This window comes from Medicago sativa, chromosome 1 (assembly GCF_051527215.1).
Source record: "Medicago sativa cultivar Bolivia chromosome 1, Bolivia_mono, whole genome shotgun sequence".
Classification (NCBI taxonomy): Eukaryota; Viridiplantae; Streptophyta; class Magnoliopsida; order Fabales; family Fabaceae; genus Medicago; species Medicago sativa.
Genome location: NC_140749.1, coordinates 92316700 through 92340176, shown reverse-complemented (window position 1 = coordinate 92340176; position 23477 = coordinate 92316700). Strand labels below are relative to the sequence as shown.

The following is a 23477-nucleotide window of genomic DNA, read 5'->3' as shown; positions in this document are numbered from 1 at the left end:
GGTTCTCATTGAAGACTACGTGTCTTGAGATGAAAATTCTGCCATGTGAGTTGACACATTTGTACCCTTTATGTGCATTGCTGTATCCCAGAAAAACACATCTAGTTGTGTGAAATTGGAGCTTGTGTTTGTTGTAAGGTTTGAGACAAGGGTAGCAGGCACATCTAAATGGTTTAAGGACATTGTAGTCTGGTTCTTTCTTGTGAACCAAGAAGTAGGGACTCTCATTGTTGATGACTGGTGATGGTATCCTATTTATCAAGTATACTGCGGTGGATAATGCCTCCCACCAATAGGACAATGGCATTTTTGCTTGAGCTAACAGTGTTATACCAAGTTTAGCAATATGCCTATGCTTTCTTTCGGCTCTACCATTCTGCTGAGAAGTGTAAGGACATGACATCCTAAATTGAATTCCTGTATCTAATGCAACCTTTTGGACAGGTTTGAATTCACCTCCACCATCACACTGTATAATTTTTATTCTTTTGTTAAATTGATTCTCAACTAGATTTTTGAATTGCATAAATGCTTGAATGGTTTCAGATTTTTGTTTGAGAGGATAAATCCAAGTGAACCTACTAAAATCATCAACAAAGTGCACATAATACTTAAAACCAGAAATTGAATTAATTGGTGCAGGGCCCCATACATCAGTGTGAACTAGTTCTAGAAATTCCTGAGCATGAGAGGAAGATGGTTTAAAACGCAACAAATGAGACTTTCCTAACTGACAGGCTTCACAAAACTCAAGCTGATCACTTGGTGAAGTCTTTATATTACAAATATTTAACACTCTGTCTAGAGCTTTATTGTTAGGATGACCAAGCTTCTTGTGCCAATTTTCTTTCACTGACAAGTATGCACATGCGTCTTTATTGGTTTGAGTAGCATCAAAAAGTTGATATAATCCATCTTTAAGTATCCCTTTTAGAAGAACCTTCCCTGTCACCTTGTCCTTCACAGAGCAACAATCATGATCAAATTCAACAATAGCATTATTATCATAAGTTAACTTTGACACACTTAACAAGTTTTTAGTGATTTGTGGTACATATAAAACATTATGCAGATTGACAGTGTTAATTTTGGAGGAACCTGAGGCAACTACTTTGAGTTTTTCCCCATTTCCAACCATCAATGAATTCTTACCAGTGTGTTCAACAAGATCTTGAAATCTATCAGTCTGGTGTGTAACATGATTGCTGGCTCCACTGTCAAAATACCACTCATAATCTTGGCTATTGTAGGGTGATGCTACAAATGCATTGTGTGTGCCTTGCTTCTCATTTTCAGAGTTTGAGTAATTTGTGCCTGAGTAGGACTTGTCAAAGCGATAAAAGCAATCTATGGTTGTGTGACCAGTTCTTGTGCATACCTGACAAACTGGTTTTGAATTATTGACTCTACCTTTGCCTCTGCCACCTCTCATACCTTTGAAGTTTGATCCTCTCCAATTGCCCCGAGAGTTGAACCTATTTCCTCTAAATTCAGTCTTGTTAGCAACATTAGCAGTGGCATTCAGGTTGAGATTGTTGAGTTGATCTAGTCTACTTTCAAAAGCCAATAACTGAGCTTGCAATTCGATCCAGCTTATATCAATTTGATCTGATAGCTTGACCACAATGGGATTGTAATCCATGTCTAATCCATTCAGAGTTTGGATTACAAGATCAAAATTTGAAATTGCAGATCCAACTAGCTTGAGCTTATCTGCAAGCCCTTTCATTTTAATCAAATATTCCTCCATCTTCATCTCTCCTTTTTTAGAACTGTGAAATTCTGACTTGAGATAGATAACTCGAGATCTTGTATGAGCACCGGCAAGACCTTAAGCCTCATCCCAAAGTTCCTTGGATGTCTCACAGTGCAGGAGTTATGTTGCAATTCCTGCTGTCATCGAGTTTCGTAACCAACCTAGGACTTGTTGGTCATGAGCAAGCCAATCCTCAAATTCTGGATTGATCTTCTTGCTATTTGGGTCAGTTGATGTTGATGTGATATATTGTTCAGGACGTTGTTTTGTCCCTAACAAATACCCATCAAGCTTGCTTCCTTTTATCAAAGGTAAGACCAACGATTTCCATAAGGGAAAATTTTCTCTGTCCAGCTTAACAGAGATGGTTGAAGGCAGATCATTCTTTTGGGTTGTTTGTGCAGCGGATGACATGACTAAGGGGATCGAGAGCTTTCAAGCTTAAAGCTCTGATGCCAAGAAAGAATGTTTGGGGAATGATAATGTTATTCATTCATGTACTGAGTATATATACACACATGTACTCTTTACATTATGCCTAGACATAACTGTGTAACAGTATAAAAGGAAATAGAATAAAAGGCTATTGACTAGGTACAATAATATATAATAATGTACATCAATGCTCATTGATATGTGCTTGATCATTAGAATCAAAGTCAAACATTCTCTAATTGAAGGGAGACACCTTCATAGATTGTCAATTTCCATTAGACCACATAGGTTGTGGAAAATCTTTAAGATGGCCACTGGTAAGGATGAGTTCTGGAAAGGGGTAGATTTAGGCAAGGGCGGGCGTGGATCCCAACCCCTCGCTCCCTTGAGTATTACTATTTTTGTATTATTTTTTCATGGAGAATGTTAACCAGTGCCGGTTAAGCATCAAATGAAGTAAGCTTTTATTAAAAAGTAATGTAATTACTCCCTCCATTCCTTTTCTTTTGATGTTTTAGAACTTAAACTTTATTCCAAAACTTTTTGATTTTTGAGAATTTTTAATATTTTTTATCCAATTTTACCCTTGTTGAAAAACACACTTTGAAAATTGAAAGTTTAAATAATAAATGCAATTTGTGTGGTGAGTTTCAATAATTAAGGAGATTAGAATTTTGAGAAAAAAAATCAAGGAGTAAGTAAGGGTATTTTAGTATAAACCATACAATTATTCCTATAATTTAATGATTCCTTAATATTTGTGCAATCACCTAAAACATCAAAAGAAAAGGAATGGAGGGAGTATTACTTAATAAAAAGTGACAGTTTATATTTCCAAGACAGAAAGTTCTATTTATAGATTCCTTAACCCGTGCCCCGGGGGCACCGGTTAACAAAACCGTTTTTTATTATATGTATTACTAGTTAATTATTTATTGTTTTTTCTTTTAATTTTTTTTTTAAAACTAGGAAGCACAAAGTGTACAAGAGAAACTAAAATTCAAGTAGATTACATTACAATAAAGCCGCACATGCAATAAAAGAAAAGAAAAAAAAAGGAAATTGTCTTTAAACACATTCAACCTCCAAGTGAGATAATTGAAATCGAACAAAACATAAAATGATTTTAACCACCAATAAATCTGAATCTTAACCTCTTTGGTTAAGGGTGTAAGAAGACCATCCTTATGATTGAAGATCATCCTCTCCTTTCATATGATGTAAAGCATTGAAATCTAAATAATGTTGAAAGTCAGGTGAGAGTTTTAGAAAAAACCCCTAGCCCTCCAAATTGAAGAAGATGGTATAATAGGTTACAATGATAAATCGTACAAACACCTAACCGGCCATAAATATGATTCCAGAGACGACCATAAAATCGCATTGGAAAAAAAGGTCTCTATCTTACAAACAGCCACAATTAGTCGAACAATGAATATCAGTATTAGCAAGAATATGTCTCCTAAACAAGTTGTCTTTCGTTGAGATTCGAATTAATAATAAACGCCAGATAAATATGTTAACCTTGAGGGGAAATCATATTCAGTCACAACACATGATTGAAGCCCATATTAAAATCAACATCAGAAACAGTTAAGTTGTTATAACCATTTTTTGTCGTATACCGTAAGGACGTTTGAAGTTTCCAAACCCACTGGTCCGTCACCGAAACCTGCAAAACCACATTAGACAAACGTGTGGTAGACTCCCTCATCAACTCCTCCTCCTACACCACTTCCACGCCTCCCCATTAACACCCAACAACAAAAAATGCATTTCAGCAACATATACTAATTTATTATTTGCCAACTCAAAAAGTCTTCTAAAACTAACATCTAAAGAAGAGCCACCAACCCACAGATCCTTCCAAAACAAAGTAGACGTCTCATCTCCAACCTATCGTCTAACAATATTATCCAACATCCACCTCTAATCTAACACACACTCTTCTGATAAAGTTCAAATTCTGCCACCAAACCAATCATCCCCTTCTCCAAAACATAACCTCCCACCTTCCTCACCATATACTTCGCATTTAACCCCAAATATAATTGCTAAATAATGAACAAACGTTCTTTGCTATGTCTACTAATATTTGGTATCTCTTGTGTTATTTTATTTATTGTCGTTGCACTTATATTTGATTTTTTTTTAGGTAGGCTTCTAGGTTTGTCATTTTATTATAAGTAATTATTATTGTCCAGTTTTTTTTTTAAGATGATAAAATGGAATTTTATTATCAACTAGCTTTACTTTCCATACATAAGGAGTGCAAAAGAGAAGCAAAGTGAAATTACAATCAAATACTGGTTAGAAACAACAAAAACAAAGTTAAGAAAGAGTTTTAAATACAAAGATAACATAGGATTGAGTCACCAAAATCCAAACATTAATGTTTGTCTCTCCGCTTTTATCAATTGAAATAATCAAAGGAATAAAATTTTATTTAATTATTTTAGAAAACTTAAATTATTTGATTGGTAACGAAAAATAGATATGATTTTAGCTAACAACTATGATGTTACTAACAACTAAACAAGTATTTTTTTTATGAACAGAAGTCTATCACCCCTTTCTAGGTGAGCTAACTTCAATTATATAATTTTTTGTTGGAGTTTAATCTTTATACTAACAATTTAGAGTTTTTAGAAATAGCCTATTCTAAAATTCTGTCCTCTAAAGATGTCCACATCATCATAATCCTACTTGGCCTTTATTCCAAAAATTCCTCCTAATTTTTAATACAAGCTTAATAATTATAAATATTATTAAAAACCGTTTTTTATTTAACATTAAATTGTACATAAAAAAGATAGTTGGTTACAATCAAATAATTATTAATATAATTATTGTTTCGATTAAAATTTATATGTTACATTAAAAAATTGGTACGTTACAATCCAATAATTATTAATACAATTATTGTTTTGATTAAAATTTATATGTTACTTTTAAAAATTGGTACGTTAGAATCAAATAATTATTAATATAATTATTGTTTCGATTAAAATTTATATGTTACATTAAAAATTTGTACATTACAATCAAATAATTACTAATATATTTAGTATTTGATTAACATTTATACGGTACATTAAAAATTTGGTAAGTTACAAAATTATAATAAATAACTTGAATAAATTATATTTTGAATTTTGGTCCGTTACACTATGACAGTAACCTACTAATTAAAAATTTAATTGTAGTAATTAGTTTTTAAGGTTATATAATTAATTTTTATTCGTTACAAAATTATATTACTTAATATTTATAAGATATTATTAAATTTCAAATGTTATGAAGTTAATTTTTTGTAGGTTACATGAAATATAATCTAATCGTTTAATGCACATTTTATAATATTAAAGACGTTGATAATATTAATTTTAAAACGGTCAAATTAATAATTAATAGATATTAACCGTTATGGTACTATTTTTCTATATAAATAGTAGCGCTTTTGGGTACGAGTACACAACAATCACAAAATATAGTTCTTCTTTTACTGTTATCTGATATCTATATTCTAAGTTATTTATGTAATTTTTTCTATTGCAAAGGAAAATGTCTACGAAACACGAGTTCATCTTTGATGTTTCGCCAAGAAAACAATCGTGGACATTGGTTGTGAGGGTTGTTAGTGTTTGGTTTGTTCAAGACTACAAAAATAAAAAACTACCATTTTCCATGGAGTTGTTTCTAATCGATCGAAAGGTACTTTTTTCATATCGTTTTTGTTTTTTTTGTTTAAGGTATAGTGTTTTAATCTTTGTTATATAGGGTGATCGAATTGGTGCGTCTATACGAAGAATATTGATCTACAAGTTCATGGAGCAACTCCAAGAGGAAATGGTGTTCACGATTTCCTCATTTGATGTTGCTTGCAACAGTGGTTCATATCGACCATCAACTGAATTTCACAAAAGTCAAACTACCTAAAACTGCTTTGGTCCCAACAAACATGTATTCATTTACATATGCATCTGATGTTTTCAATTATTTTTACAACAATTACTTGGTTGGTAAGTGACTATCCCTTTCTTCGTATCAATTGAATTATTTGATATTATTTATTTACAATAATACAATAATAAATTAATTACTTTTTGGTGAAAATAGTTTTATTTTTCAATATATTTTTTTTTCAACCTTGATTTTTTTCATTCATATATATTTTGTTTTTTAATGATATTTCAATGTTACACATTATTTTTAAACGTTGTATAATTACCTTAAAGGTTGAATTAATATGTTTAATAATTAAGTAACCGTTTAGATCTTTTTTTAATGCTAATAAAACGTTTTGTTTAATATGATTCAAGTATACATTATATTCTTATAATATTAAATTGTAATTTAATCAATATTTTAATTTGTGTTATATATGCAAATGTAATTGGAGTCATGACTAGAGTGAGTGTTGAAAGAGGATATGAAGAGATGGTGGAAAAACTAAAATGAATGTCATTGAACATGATTCAAATTGCTAAGCTTTATTTTTTGTATGTTTGTTTTTTTTTTAAACATGTATTATGGGTAAGCTTAAATGTACTCTTTTGACAATTTTTATGATAGGATTTAATGGATAAGTTTTCTGAAACAAGTCCCACAACTTCACAGGATGTAAACTCGAAAGATGTTATTGACTCATATTCTTAATCATTTGCACCTCCTAAGAAGAGAACATTGTTGATAAACGAAGATTGCGGGACATCTGACGCAATTGTTCAATTGGTCAAAAAGATTGTGAAGATGGAGAAATAATATTTACAAGTGACTTGGTTACGTTTAAGTTGTTTATCCATTATGTCAATGTTATGTGTCTGTTTTTAATGTAGTAGAATAAAGTCCATGTTATAGACAACGGAATTACGATTTTCAATTGAATAAATCAATATGGTTGCATGTATTGACACTTCAATGAAAAATATTTCAGTTTTCATATTATCAATTTACGATTTACTTATGTCTTAAACTTTACACAAATTCAAAAATAAATATAATAATTAAATTAAGGATTCTATGGAAGAAGTTATGTATTGAACAAGATACACCTTATCTCTCTTAATCCAATTAACCTTTCTAGATTCCTTACTCCCTCCTCACAAAAACAAAAACAAAAAAAAATAAGGATTCAATGGAAGAAGTTATACTTGTGGGAGCCTTAAAGAATGAAATAAATTAAACCAACTAAGGTGGTATTGAAATAGAATACAAAAGATATAATACAAGAACTAAAATGAATGTCATTGAATTGAATTCGAATGAGTGACCTTTATTTGTTTTTATTTTTTATTTTTAATATGGAATAGACTATGGTATTTAATTATAATTTTGATTATTTGTCAATTCATTTTAAGAGATATCGGTTTGAATGTAGTCTCTTCATATATTATGTTGAGGAATTAAATTCTTTGTTTATAATTATCAACTTGATTGTTTAATATGATTGGAAAGTAAAAATCTATTCATTTACTTAAAGCGTTTTATTTGTTTCTTTAGGGATAGGAAAATCAATGTTACAAAATCTTTTTTCATCAACTAGGATCACGTTCAACCCTGAAATTATAGAGACAAATGAACTAAAGAAAATGTATTATTATTTTGGTAGAGAGAATTTTTTGGTCACACTTTACTTATGTCTTTTTTATGCTCCATATCTTGGTCACACATTAACTTTAAAAGGTTCCATATAGATTATGATATTAGATGAGTTCAGTCTTTATAATGAAAAACAATTCTACATTCAATCGAGGGAGTTGACACATATCTTATACCTTTTTATTCCCCGCGTTTAGGTTTGTTGGTTTCAATTAGGAACTTTGAGAAGGAGGGATGGTTCTTTTTGAAAAATGGAAAATAATGATTTGAAAATCAGAATTACGGTAAAGTAAAAGGACATTAATTTAGAGTGTTTTAATTTGTCACCCTTTGATCTCCAATAAAATAAAATTGAGGGAAGATATTAAAGAAAATTGTTTTCTCATTTTCTCTCTCTTGAGAAAAATACTATCTCCAATATTTTTTTAGGGACTCTTTCCAATCTTAAATATAAATAAATAATTAATTTTTTTAATCTCAAATCAAATATAACTTACTTTGTCTCTATTTAATGTTGTTTATCCTATGTGGTATTGTAGAAATAATCAGATTCAATAATTCAAGACTTTTGTAACCCAAAAAAAAAAAAACCAAGACTTGCTAGAAATGCAATTATTGCTATGATCACAACTCAAGTTTCTCTATCTGGTAGGACAAAGCTAATAAATTGTCCAATTATCTTTGATTTTGTTAGTTTGAAAGCTTTTAAAATGGATACTCATCATCAAAGAACACAAAAATTATTGAGGTTATTTGACAACCACCTATCCATAGTTGGATAAAGTGTAATACTGATGGCATAACTTAAGGCAATCCAAGACCAACAACTTCTGTATGCATCTACAAAAACAATAATGGAGAGAGTATTGGTTGTTTTGTTTCAAGCCTTGCAATTTGTAATGCTCTGTTTACTTAGATTATGGCAGTCATTCTTACAATGGAATGTGCTTACCAGAAAAATTGGCATAATATTTGGATTGAAAGTAATTCAAAACTGGTTACCTTAGTCATCAAGTAATTCAAATTGTTCCTTGGCATATCAAAAATAGATGGCTTAACTGTCTTACTCCATTGCAATCAATGAATTTCATGATGTCCTATATGTTCAGATAGGAAAACTGTTGCGCAGATAAGTTGGGTACTTTAGGTCTGTCTATCAATGATTTTATTTGGTGGTCTTTCACACATGTTCAGATTAGTGAAGATTTAGTTAAGAATATATTTGGTCTTCTATGTTATAGACTGTTTTAACATTTTGAGGGTTTGGTTTGCACACCCCCCCTCCTTTTTTTTATCCTACTTTTCATTTTAACACATCTATGGTGTGTCCTTCATAGGCCTTCAATTTATAAAGTAATGTTATTTATCCTAAAATATATTTTAATTCATGTAAGTTTATTTTTAATGATTTTTACATTCTCATAAAAGAAAGTTTTAATAGATGAACTTTTGAGAATGTTGTATTATTTATGAAACCCAGAATAATAATTGATACAACTAAATTTTTGAATTTAGGTATTTTTGTTTATAATTGAGATCTGAGAGAGTATTGAAATTAAGTATTTTTTTTTATTAAGAGTGGAAAATTAAAACATAGGTAGTCATATCCATTTGATAAATGGATATATTCAATGACTGATAAACCAAATCTAATATGAACTCTTACTAATTTCCCTTAAAAAAAATGAACTTTTACTAATTGGTTAATTTTTTGGGAGTATATTAATTATTTATAGTGTTTTTATCTTTTAGGCTTAATGGTACTTTTGTTAAATATTTTATCCCTTTCACAAAAATAATCATCTCTTTATAAAATTTAACATTTTTTATCTCAATAAATGATGATTTATTGTTTCAATTTTAAATATAAAGATAAAATACCACATGACGCCGAAATTATAGATGAAAAGAAACAAAAACAATAATATTTAAAAAATATGTTAATATGTAAAACCTGTTAAATAATTTTAAATAAAATGTATCCCGTGCTTGGCACGGGGCGTTACACTAGTTATAGACATAAGAGGCATCAAATTACAGCATGTAATGTTACTTTTTTTTTTTAATATCGTTTACTTAGATTCATATTTTTTAAATTTAATCATTGAATCTTAAGCATATAACATATAGATCCATATAAATTTCTACGTAGATCTAAAATTATTTGATATGTTACCTACCAAAATTAAAAGTTTCTCGTGTAAATCTAAATTCACATAGCAACCTAATTTTTTAAATTCAAATAAAAAAATACTTGAAATTCAAACACAGTGAAATTTAAGTGAAAGATACCGATATAAAATTCAAATAAATAGAAAAATACTGATGGATGAGTGGTGCACATATTTCTGTTAGTAATTATAAAAATAACAAAAAATAAAATAAAATGTGACTAATAAAATAATGAAGGGACCCAGTGTTCTTGACTCCAAATCTTAAACTACTGAACCTTCCATCCAGCACTACAATTTATCAGCAATTCTCCCAAGAGCATTTGCAAGCTTATCAAGCACAGCAACCATATTACTTGCAGTTTGATTCTGTTGCTGGCGATCCAACTGTAATCTCTTGTTCTGGGCCTCTAGCTGTTCACATAGCATCTTGCCATTTTTCTCTAACACTTCAATTAATTCACTTTGCACACTTTCCTCCTCTTCATTGCCTTCTGTTGCAAACCGCTTCCTCTTTCTTTCTCCTTCTAGATTTGAGGCTTGTTGTTTCTCATTGCTCGCACCTCGAGCATTGCCTTCTCCTTGGAAGCCACTGAGGGGTGGAACACACTGCTTCTCTGAGACTGAGATTGGAACAGGTGAAAGAACATGATCATCCTTCTCCGTATCAGAAAACAACTCATCTTCACCGCTCACTTTCCTATTACTATCATAAATATGAACCTCCTCATCACCAACCACCTCTGAAAGCGGTGCAGCCACAGCCACCGGAACAGCCGTTGCAGCCACCGCTGAATCAAGAATATTATAAACCTCCCAATCAAAACAACCAGGCAATTTCCTCTCTCTCCTCAACTCAACGTTCATCAACCAAAACGACTCCCTTTCATCACTCACCTGAGACTCCCACTCCTTAATCTTCTTGTAATCTGCGGTGAGATTGCCCCATCGCTTCTTACACTGAATCGGTGTCCGGTTCACACCATGTTTCTCACAGTACGAAGAAACCAACGTCCACTTCTTCTCAAACGAACCAAACAAGGAACCGTTTCGACCTGGTTTCAACCGGCTTTCAGCATCGTTCTTTCCATGTACTAGCACCAGAATCTCCTGCCTAGTCCACCGTTGTAACCTTCCCGTTGGTTTCACATCTTCGCCATCATTCACGGCGGATGACGGTGGTGTTCCATTATCAATTCCGTCATCGGAATTAGGGTTAGAACGTAACGAGGGTTGGTCGAAATCCATAAAGAAAAATTAGGGTTTTGAATGTAAGGTGACGCGCACGAGGGGGTGTTTATGAGGGTGTGCCTCCGTAAGAAAAAAAAAGGGTTTAGGGATTATGATTTCTCTCTCAACGAAGGAGATTGCTTATAAAGAGATTGAGAGAGGGTTTTTGTTTTGAGCCCACATTGTTAAGGTTATGGGATTATTGAGTGTTTTAATGTATTTGATGAGCACCTTTATCTTTTTAGAGTTTTTCTTTTCTCACCTCACACTTCTTTGAGGGTCCTAATTTACAAAATTTATGGCATTGAGAAAGTCTTAGTGTTAGAATTTGAATAGAAGAAGAAAACTCATTTCGACCGACCATGGAATGTGATTTGTAGAAGTTAGCCATTTAAAGTGGAATTCGACTAAACTATTTTGATGTCGAAGACTTCATTTGCAACAATAAGTGACATATGTTATAAGACATCGAAAGAAGTCATTTAAAGAGTCGAATATTGACATAGTTCGTCAATCAAGAAAACAACTACATATAAGTTATCAGAAGTTATTCAAAGGAACATGTGTCAATCTTAGATTAAGGAAGTTATTAAAAAAGACACTTGTCAATATCTTAGATTTAGGAAGTTATTTTCTTTTCTCTACAAATAGTTGCAATTTCGATGTATTAGTGGTTGGATCATATTTTCTCAAAGTCTTGTAACACCCACGTCGTGTTGGGCGGATAGAGATGAATTCCAATCACCCTTTACATTCTCTGCAATTTAATATTACTTTGTTGGGTTAAATATGTTTTCTCACCTCTAATGGAATGCTGATGTTGCAGTTAGTGGGTCCCAATTATTTTAGGGTTAAATATATTTTTGGTCCCTACATTTTGCGCGACTTTGAAGAATAGTCCTTATTATTTTAGGGATTTTAAACATTTATTGAAATGTAAGGACTATTTTTAATAACGGATATAAAATGTGAGGATTTTAAAAACATTTAATAAAATGTAGGGACTATTCTTCAAATGGGCGCAAAATGTAAGGACTAAAAATATATTTAACCCTACTTTGTTTTTACTTTATTTCCCTTTTTCTTTTGCAATTTGCATTTCTTTTCATCTTTCTTTATTTTCCTTTCTTTTGAATATGCTCACTTGAGTATTTTTCTATTACGTTGTCATGAGACAACTTGTTATTAAAAGTTGTTGGATGCAAGTCTCACATTAATAAGAACAATAATTTTGTTCTTAAAGAACACATGAAGTGATATCATAAATTGAAAGATTTGAACGGACGCTATAAAAAGATATTTATCCCCTAAAACATTGATGGATAATGAAGTTTACATTACCAAAAATCGGTGTAAACACCTTTATTATGTTGTGCCATTATAAATCTGTAGAAACCTTAACTGTTTTCTTTGTTAAACCTCTTAGAAGCCTTGTATCGTTTAACAAAGCATAATAACTCTTTAATTGTTATAAAAAAAGAGGATAGACCCATTTTATACTTCATAGTTTTCGTGCGACTGTTTTTTTTAAAACTCGGTATCCGATCCAAGGATCGACTAACTCGAGGGGACCAATCCCATTGCCCATTTGCAGAAGATCCCAAAATGTATAATATTATAAGGATCTCTCAAAAAAATAATTAGAATTTTTTACCAAAACATGAATTAAATATAATTTTTTATATTTTTGACGGTAAAAAATTCATATTTAATTCATGATTTGTTAAAAAAAATCTATTTTTTTTTGGAGTGATATTTACAATATTCTATACATTTTTGTACAATTTCATTAGAAAATACAAAATTTTACTTAAAAATAAGGGACCAAAAGTTGTGATTGAATATTTTATAGGGACTAAAAGTTGAAGGAAAATTTTAGAGAGATTGAAATGAAATGTTGGTATATTTATAGAGACAAAAAATATATTTAACCCTTTTTAATAATAACTTTTAGGAGTATTATGTGTTTGTTATAGTTTAAAAAAAAATCAAAATAAAATATAAAAGGCTTAAATAAGTCTTTAATCCCTGTAAATATAGGTCATTTGAATTTTAGTCCATGAAGTTACAAATCCTTCCAAATTGCTAATGCAAATATTAATCGTTCTAATTTTAGTTTTAATCACGTTTGTTTGTTTGTTTGTTGAGGTCGAGAGTGATTAGCAACGTGACGCCCTTGTGCCAAATGATGACCGGGTGAAGCGGTTGACACATCAGCAATCCAGACTGAAAATGACAATTTTACCCTTAGTGAGAGAAAGGCTTGACAAAATGACAGTTTTGCCCTTTTCTCATCCGACAACCACCACCATCCATCTCCTTCTTCCTGGATCTCTGTTCATGCACCACCACCTCCGATCTAACCTCCTCACTTCTTCTCCGGTCACACCACCACTATGCCTTTTTCGTCAAAGCCGATTTCAGTCATCGGTTTGAGGGAGGGAGAGAGATAAGATGGACAAACTCGTAGAGAGAGAGAGAGAGAGAGAGAGAGAGAGAGAACAACTCAGATTGGAACTCGTAAAGAGAGAACAACTTTCTTCTCTATTCAAACTTGATTGTCTCATGTGATTCAAGTTTCCTCACAACGTCTATTTCTTCTACAAGATGTCCAAATACAACACAGTGATTGTCCAACAACATGAAAATCACAACATGTACTTTAGTATCACATCCTAAATCTAAACAAAATTAAACAATCTTCAAACATGTGTGTGCTGGTTGAAATACTAAATATTAAGATTATATAGTTAAGTAACTAAGCATTAAAATACGTGTTCGAAGGCGAGAATGACGGTGATGCTTGTTATGGATTCTATCCATAGCAAAAATCAAATCTTTTTTGAATTCTAAGATGAACCAGAAAATTAAATCGGTGAAAATCTTTATGAAAATTGATGAATCGACCTTTTTTAAGTAATTGTTTGGATTAAGGAGAAGATTTTGAAGAGGATGAGGGTGGTGGTGAGATTGAGGAGGAGACGGAGAGAGTAGGAAGAAGAGAGAGGTGAATGAGTGTGGGAGAGAAGAGAAAAGTGAATAGGTGTTGAAGAGAAGGGTATTTTTGTCTTTTCTCATTTGCCTAGCATCAATAAGGGTATTTTTGACCATTCAAGCCAATTTTAATTGATTCAGCAAGCCTCTATCCTAGTCATCGTGTGCCACATCAATAATCACAATCCACATAGTGAGAAAATATAGTTAGGGGTGGCAAAAATACCCATGCCCACGGGTATCCGTGGGTAAAATCTGTCACGGGCACGGGGCGGGTAGCTAAACGAGTATCCACAGGTATAATAAATGAGTATTTGACTACCCATTATTATATGGATACAGACACAGATTTGATTGTACTCATACCCACAGGTACTCATACCCGATAATAAATTAAATAATTTTTTTTTTTGAAGAAGCTAAAATGGAATATATTAACACAACAATGGCCTTCCTAGCACTAGGTGTGCTAAGGAAGAAACACCAAAGTCAAAAGAGTATAACAACAATAATTACAAGGTTAGAACAATCCCGAAGAAACACCAAAAACAACAAAAAAGATCAGCCTATGCCTAATAGCGTGAACGGACTAAGCCACCAACCATGATAGTTAAAGGGAAGAGAAGCATACTTCACCTTTAACCACTTATAAGTTAGCAATTTAATCCTGTCCACCACCTGAATAATAGGACTATATTTTGCATTAAAAATTCTGTTGTTCCTTTCCTTCCAAATTTCCCACACGGTCGCGCACCAAATAACCTGTAAAATAGACTGACGCGAACGTGAAACACCACCTAAGAACCGGAATTGCGCAAAATGTGATGATACATCCTGACTAAGAACGGATGTAAGCCCAACCCATTGAAGAATGAAATTCCAAACCGTGGCAAAGAAATTACAATGAAAAAATAAATGGGTCGATGTTTCACTAAAGCCACATCCACCAACACAACTTTGAGCATCGAATATTACAACATTGCGGCGGAAGAGATTACTCCTCGTAGGAAGCCGGTCACGAAACAAACGCCACACAAAAAGCACAACCTTCAAAGGGATGTCGTTATGCCAAATAGAAGCCACCGAATCTACCGCATAATCTTGCTCCATAAGAACGTTATATGCACTTCGAACTGAATAGCAAGAAGAAGAATCCGCCTTCCACCTCCACATATCCTTATTATTAACCTGAAAAGAGACATTAAGAAGTACAAGCCTAAGTTCCCCTAACAACTCCTCCTCCCACGCAAACAACCTACGTCTCCATCTCCACGCCTCACCCTCCTCCTCCCACCCTAAGGCTCTCATGGTTGCCACCGTCTCCCCTTTCCGCATGGATAAGTCATACAACCTACGAAATCTATCCCGTAATGGCACCCCTCCCTCCCAGACATCTGTCCAAAACCAAGTATCAGCACCATCACCTAAAGAACGACTAACATTACTACTAAACCAACCCTCCGAACGCAAAGCCGATATGTTCCTCCACCAGTCTGACCCCTCACGGCCCCCACCACACAACTGGCCATCCTCCAACCCATTCCTCGCCACTAACACCCTAAACCACAAACTATCCCTTTCCAACAACACCCTCCAACACCACTTCCCTAGTAACGCTAAATTAAATTCTTTTATTCTCCTAACCCCCAACCCTCCAACCTCCGGACTCCGACAAATAGATTTCCAATCAACCCAAATAATTTTCCTGTGGTCTACACTCCCCCCCCAAAAAAAATTATTTAATATAGATTCAATAGAGGAAACAATACCTGACGGAGCCTTGAAAAAAGAAAGAGCATAAACAGGCAGGGACGATAGGACAGACTTCAGTAAAACCAAACGACCACCCAAAGACAAATATTTCGATTTCTAACCCGACAGTCTAGAGTTCAAACGATTAAGAAGAGGCTCCCAAAAAGTCAACCGCCTTGCATTCCCACCAATAGGCAACCCAAGATACAAAAAAGGAATGGTACCAACCTTGCAATTCAAAACCGAAGCCGCTTCTGACAACCAAGAACCATGAATATTAATTCCTACCAGAATACTTTTAGAAAAATTCACTTTAAGACCAGATAGTTCTTCGAAAAGCAATAAGATGGCACGCAAAGCTCGAATATTCGCCCAAGATTTGTCACATAAAATTAAGGTATCATCCGCAAACTGAAGGTGCGAAACAACCACCGGTGCATGGATTCCGACCTTAAACCCATTAAACAGATTGTTACCGACAAAGGTTTCCATCAACACATTGAACCCTTCAGCTGCCAATAGAAACAAAAAAGGTGAGAGTGGATCCCCTTGCCTCAACCCCCTCCCCAAAGGAAACTCGTCAGTTGGTGACCCATTAACTAACACAGAAGCTGTAGCCGTTCCCACACATTCTTTTATCCATTTTCGCCAAAGAGTTGGAAAACCCATCTTCACCATCACATCCTCCAAATACTTCCAATCAATTAAATAAATTATTCAAATATTCTTATATATCTTATCTTATTACTTAAAGTTGTTACCTTATTGAAGGAAATTTTACCGACCACCTAAGATTCTTTATTAATAACCTATTTTTATTTTTTATTTTTTTAATTCATCTTATTAAGTTCACAGTTTCTACTTCATTCACATCATAAAACATATCATATGAATTATGTAAGAATCATGAATTTTCTATTGATTATGTATGATTTATAAAATTTTGAATAGATTATGTATGAATGTTTAAAAGTTGAAGTTTTTTGGTAATTAAAAAGAAGTTATAATTTGTACAAAAAAATAAATAAAATAAAAAATCCATGGGTATCCATGAATACCCATGGATACTTCAATACCCATGGGTATCCGCATAGTGGATACTCTCGAGGGTACGGGGCGGGCACGGGTATCATATATATCCAACGGAGTGGGGACGGATATCATACTATCCGTATCCATGGGTACCCATTGATATCACTAAATATAGTTAGGGAAATGTTAACTTGTGCCCTTAAGGCACAAGTTTAGAAGCCAAATGCAGAAACTTAATTTTGAAAATTGTGCATTCAATGTCTTGGAAGTTTAAAAACTTATTTTTTCAAAACAAAACTTATGTTTTAATTCTTTTTTTAGATCCTTAACTTATGCCCTTAGGGCACAAGTTAACATGACCCATATAGTTATGACAAAAACTAAAGTGATTATTAATATTTGACAATTTCAAAGGATTAGGAAAATTTGAATGACCTATATTACCTAAAACCTGTTTAGGGATTAAATATCTTTAGAGAGCGACATAGAAATCGAATTTGAAGACGCTGAGGCTGAGTATACGCAAAGCCGAATCGAATTCCGAATTCTGAGAAATCGGTGCTACTACAACTACACACACCTGACCCAGGTTCGTTCAATCGTATCTTTCATTCAATTCCATTCTATGTATTGCGTTATATCCTTTGAATTTTTGAAATTATAAATTAGGGTTTTGTTATTATTATTATTATTATTCAGATTTCTTAACATGTCTGACGACCGAGATGTGCATCCCGATTGCCGGAACGCCAGTAATCCTTTTCACGAATGTACTGATTACTGCTTTAGAGTCATCGCTCAAGCCAAACTCACTCAATCTGGTTAGTTTCTTTTTTCAATTCCACATACAATATATTAGAAAAAATTATGGCAACTAAACTTAAGTGGTTTGGACTTGTAGAGAGAAGACATGTTAATTTCGTATAATTTTGTAGTAATAGTAGATGCGATGAATGGTAGAAAGAAACATGGTTTATGACAGAATGTTATGACGTAGCTTGATCCACTTATTGTGATAAGGCTTTGGTTGTTGTTGTTATATGCTTATGAGTTTCTCTCTGCGTATATTTACTTACATGTTTACTGATTGTATCAGTATCAGAAGTTGCACAAGCTAGCGGCAGCAGTCGCCATGAGCAAGCCATCCCAGATGAGTTGTCTCCTGATGAGGGGATGCATGATGATGGACCAAAGCCTGATGAAAATTCAGACAGTGAACCTGATCAGCCTGCTTCAGAGAACAATGAGGATGGCTCTTTCCCCAAACTCTCTGCCAGACAGAAAAAGTGGATGGAGTTGAGAGCTAAAATGGTATTCAACGATGGAAAATATCATGTTTATTAATTAATTTATTATTTATTGGAACTGACTTAGATCCTTGCTTTGTTTTGCTGGCAGCAAGAAGCAAAAAAACGTAATCAAATTGAAATGGCTAATGAAAAGAAGAGGATGGAGGCTCCAACAGAGTCTAGGGGTGTTTCGAAGCAGAAGTGGCTTGACGATAGGAAGAAAAAGATTGGAAAACTTCTTGATGCAAATGGACTGGATATGACAAAGGCATATATGCTTGACACACAAGAGGCTGCAGAAGAGAAATACAAGAAATGGGAGAAGGATCCTGCTCCATTCGGCTGGGATGGTATGTTTTCTCTATATTTTTCCAAGAAATGTTATTTTTATTGCTGGTTTGATTATATCTGTTCTTGTATACCTGTATACACAGAGATATACAATATAATTCTACTTCGTATTTCTGTGCCAACTTCAATGTGGTTCACAAAAAATATCAAGATTTTCAGACACTTGTAGAGTTTGTAAGCTTGGACAATAACCAGAGTTTGTGATATCGAGTACATGAATCAAACAACATCGTAGTGTCATATTCAAATTTAAGGGAAATTACACTGACTTTCCCTGAGGTACTTTTAAATGACACAAACACCCCTTCTAGTTTTAAACTCAACACTAACCTCCCCCAATTTATCTTAAAATAGATAGATACACCCCTTACAACTTAACACCGTGATTGTTCCGTTAAAGCTAAAAGCATTTTTTGCATCCATGACGACAATTTGTGTTTTAGAGTGTCGGTGTGGATTTGGCTTCGTAAGATCATTTGATTCAATACTCTAGTCCCAAATCAATTTGCATCTTCACTCTCCCACTCTATCTCTGGCGCCGGCAACCCCTTTTCTGGTGGCTCTTCTTTTTTTGCAACTGTTTGCAGACTATCTTGCTCTGCATGTGACAGATTAAAACAAAATTTGTAGAGTTGATTGAAAATGGTAATATAGAGAAGCCCTCAATCAATTTCTAGAAAACACAGTTTCAGTGAGATGAACTTGAAACAAAAACAAGGGTTTACAGTTTATCAGTAAGGAATTCACACATTTTGTAATAATTTACTCCAATAATTTGTGGGACATTTTTCTCTTAAACAGATCAAGTGTAGCCCCATGATTATTTATAGAATTATCCATCCAATTTTGAGAAACTTTGGATCCAATAAAAACACATACTGGTAAACCCAAGAATAAATCAATTTGTTCCGAGAGATAAAAAAAATGCAATGAAATATAAATTGTGATCCCTGGACTTGTTGTGGCCTCTTCCATGCGTCCATGATTTGTTGGGCTAATAATTTAAATATATGTTTTTTTGTTGGAGCTGTGAATCAATGTTAAAAGAGAAGACATGTAAATCAAAAGCTTTTTCCTCTATCTTATTTTAATTTTTTTTATTGAAAAGAAATCATTTACTAACTTTTTACGGAAAGTAGATGTGAGTTTAACAGCAAGGAGTGTTGTTGTTAAGTGAACAAATAGAGGGGAGGTGTGATATATTAACATAAACCTCAGGGGAGGTTAGTGTAAATTTCCCTAAAATTTATTAACCAAAGATTACAATGTCTTATACTTAGGTGGGATTCCTACATGTGTTTGCATGAATACTTGGAGCATCGCACAAATGTTTTGTTGATGAAGAAGTGTTTATAGGTAGAATAACACCATGAAATATTCGGTCTAGATCACATAAGCATTTCATTTTGTTCTTTGAAATCTTAGAGTATTATCTTATATGAGCGATTTGTGCCTTTAGAAGTTCTTACGGAACTGATACTGATGTAACTATTTCTTTTACCAGTTTTCAATCAAAGGACATTATACAATGCATACAAAAAGCGAACCAAGAACATTGAGGTCGATGTAGAAGAATACAATAGAATGAAAGAAGCTGATCCAGAATTCTACCGTGATGCTTCAAGTCTCCAGTATGGAAAGGTATACTGTCAAAACATCAATTATCTTTTGTACTTCTGCACATCAATGGTTTATTGTATGAGGAATTGTCTTTCCTTCATTATAGGCACCAAAAACCTCAGAGGATAAGATTGACAGGATGGTACAAGAACTTAAGGATAGGGACGAGAAACGTAGGGCATTTAGCAGGAGAAGAACATTTCGTGAAGAGAAAGATGTTGACTCAATCAATGACCGTAATGAGCATTTCAACAAGAAGATTGAACGGGCCTTTGGTAAATACACATTGGAGATTAAAAATAATCTCGAGCGAGGAACTGCATTGCCGGACTGATTTGCTTCTGCAGTGGTGCGTGTTGTATTCTCATTGTTATTCTAATGCTGGGAAGTTTAAATGGTGGATTGCGTTCTCTGGAGTTTTTGATCAGATGTAACATTATAGACTAATATATTTTGCTATGCACATATGGAGCATTGTGGAGTACTTTTAACTTCAAACACTAAATGCTTGCTTCAGACATGTGTTCTTTTGTAGCACTTTTCGTATATTATGTCTTCAGTTGAGTTTGAAGCATTTCCTTGGTACCTAGATGCAAATGACTTGAATCAATCACGATTCAAATAAAAATATACAGGAAAAATCTTTCTGAATAAAACTATACGTGTTGAACCAATCATATGATTTCGTGATATGATATCTATCACTTACCATTTCATTTCATATATACAGATATATTGACTTAACGGATTGATTTTTTTCCAGAAAATTGATATCATTTGACGTGTTATGCATTGGGAAAAAAAGACAAATAATCATGACAATTTTTATCAATGTTATTCCTTTCTCTAATTAATACTGTGCTATCTTATATTATTTTCGTTCGCTATCGGATATCGATTTATAGGAAATTTATTTTATCGAACGGTAAAAACTGTATCCTACTGAGCAAGTGATCACACGTTTGAGATATGTTGTCTACATGCTGTAAAATATTAATTCAACCTTGACCAAGTGATTAATTGACCATAGTAGTAAATGCAAAGTCCAATGTCGGCACATGAAAACTTTCAAACCACCAAACAGTCCTATTGACTTGATAGTCAGACCCACGCACCATAGAAAACAAAGGAGTGCCATGTGCCATAAAAGAAGTGGCTTTGTTCTTTTCTCTGCGGTACAAAAGTGATCGTTAGAGCATCCGGTTTTTTGGTAAAATTGTCTAATCTCATCTTTGAATTGTCTTCAAAGAAAACAGCACAGTTGACTCCAAATTGAATATTCCACGTTATTTGCCAATTCCATTTACTATAGTTTAACAACAAAGTGTGATGTTGAGATACTTCTCAATCATTAGGGTCTGTGAGTGAAAACAAATGGGTATTTCTCAAGGATTATCAATTACTAGTTTTTTATTATCACTAGCTCTAGTTTTGAATTTGGTGTTTGTGTGTAATGGAGGCACAACTAGTGCTTTTGTTAGGAATGTTCAGAAGGGCGTTAATATGTCACTTGATAGTGATGTTTTTGCTGTTCCTTCTGGTTATAATGCTCCCCAACAGGTTCATATTACACAAGGTGATCTTGTTGGGAAAGCAGTGATCGTATCGTGGGTGACCGAGGATGAACCAGGGTCGAACGCAGTGCGCTACTGGAGTACTGACAACACCAAACATAAAAAGCTAGCTAAAGGGAAAATTGTTACTTATAGATTCTTCAATTACTCATCTGGTTTTATTCATCACACTACTATAAGGAATTTGGAGTACAACACTAAATACTATTATGAGGTTGGACTTGGGAACACAACAAGACAGTTTTGGTTTATAACTCCTCCTGAAATTGGTCCTGATGTGCCATACACATTTGGTCTCATAGGAGATCTTGGTCAGAGCTTTGATTCAAACAGAACACTTTCTCACTATGAATTGAATCCCAAAAAAGGGAAAACAGTGTTGTTTGTTGGAGATCTCTCTTATTCAGATAACTTCCCAAATCATGACAATGTTAGGTGGGATACTTGGGGAAGGTTTGTAGAAAGGAGCGTGGCTTATCAACCATGGATATGGACTGTAGGAAACCATGAAATTGATTTCGCCCCAGAAATTGGCGAAACCAAACCATTCAAACCTTATTCGCACCGATACCATACTCCTTATAAAGCATCACAAAGTACTTCACCCTTTTGGTATTCTATCAAAAGAGCTTCAGCTCACATCATTGTCTTGGCCTCGTATTCAGCATATGGAAAATATACACCACAGTACCAATGGCTTGAACAGGAGCTACCTAAAGTTAACAGGGCAGAAACTCCTTGGTTGATTGTTCTAATGCATTCACCATGGTATAATAGCAACAATCAACATTATATGGAAGGGGAGACAATGAGAGTAATGTATGAGCCATGGTTTGTTAAGTACAAGGTTGATGTTGTGTATGCTGGACATGTGCATGCCTATGAAAGAACCGAACGTGTGTCGAATATTGCATATAATGTTGTGAATGGTATTTGCACTCCTATAAAAGATCAATCAGCTCCTGTATACATAACCATTGGAGATGGAGGGAACCTTGGAGGCTCAGAAACCAACATGACAGAACCACAGCCAGAGTACTCAGCATTCAGAGAGGCTAGCTTTGGACATGCCATTTTTGACATAATGAACAGAACACATGCTCACTATAGCTGGCATAGAAATCAAGATGGTTATTCGGTTGAGGCTGATTCCCATTGGTTTTTCAACAGATTTTGGCACCCAGTTGATGATTCCACTGCTCATGTTTTACATTGACACATTGACTTACTGCTCTTTTCACAAGAATACTCAAAGTGATGTTAATCAATAAAGTCATGATTATGTAATAACTGCTTGTAGGTCAATCAATTATGATTATCATTACCTTTGATTCTACTTTGTATCACTGTTAAATAGATGTAATTGAGCAAGCATCTTGTTTTATGTGTAAAAATAAATATTACAAAACTTTAACAAGACTTCTCAGCTAGCTGAATTGCATTGTCATATCATAATCATTGTAATTTCTCTTTTCCTGGCCTTGATTTTTAGTATTGTTGTATTTATATCTACACTAACTAGGCATGTCTTAAGCACATAATGCAAGCATACATAACGTTTTATCTCAATGAATTCATACAAAATTTCTGCATATTTGCATTCTTCTATACAGTAAAGCATAGAAAACCATCTAAAATATTATCATGCACCCAAGTCAATCACGTCTTCTAC

General features: G+C 33.6%; 2 protein-coding genes and 2 pseudogenes across 5 annotated transcripts; 2 read left to right on the top strand and 2 right to left on the bottom strand.

The window, feature by feature from the left end:
- Positions 1 to 10170: 10170 nt before the first annotated feature.
- Positions 10171 to 11953, bottom strand: LOC146959188 (trihelix transcription factor ASR3 pseudogene; annotated as a pseudogene). The gene has a single exon (XR_015022614.1). The product of XR_015022614.1 is annotated as a trihelix transcription factor ASR3 pseudogene (transcript).
- A 2795-nt stretch (positions 11954 to 14748) lies between these two features.
- Positions 14749 to 15522, bottom strand: LOC146959187 (uncharacterized). The gene has a single exon (XM_085753226.1). It carries the CDS (start codon positions 15520 to 15522, stop codon positions 14749 to 14751), a length of 774 nt encoding a protein of 257 aa, XP_085609352.1.
- Positions 15523 to 17439: 1917 nt separating this feature from the next.
- Positions 17440 to 20805, top strand: LOC146959186 (GCIP-interacting family protein). 2 transcript variants are annotated; one of them, XM_085740724.1, is made up of 6 exons: positions 17440 to 17560; positions 17671 to 17792; positions 18074 to 18282; positions 18370 to 18610; positions 20116 to 20252; positions 20338 to 20805. In XM_085740724.1, exons 2-6 carry the CDS (start codon positions 17681 to 17683, stop codon positions 20563 to 20565), a joined length of 927 nt encoding a protein of 308 aa, XP_085596850.1. In that variant the 5' UTR covers positions 17440 to 17560; positions 17671 to 17680; the 3' UTR covers positions 20566 to 20805. The 2 variants fall into 2 exon arrangements, with proteins under 2 accessions (XP_085596850.1, XP_085596849.1); XM_085740723.1 differs by having other exon boundaries at positions 18068 to 18282.
- A 582-nt stretch (positions 20806 to 21387) lies between these two features.
- LOC146959185 (purple acid phosphatase pseudogene) lies at positions 21388 to 23241 on the top strand (annotated as a pseudogene). Its single transcript, XR_015024834.1, has one exon. The product of XR_015024834.1 is annotated as a purple acid phosphatase pseudogene (transcript).
- Positions 23242 to 23477: the final 236 nt, after the last annotated feature.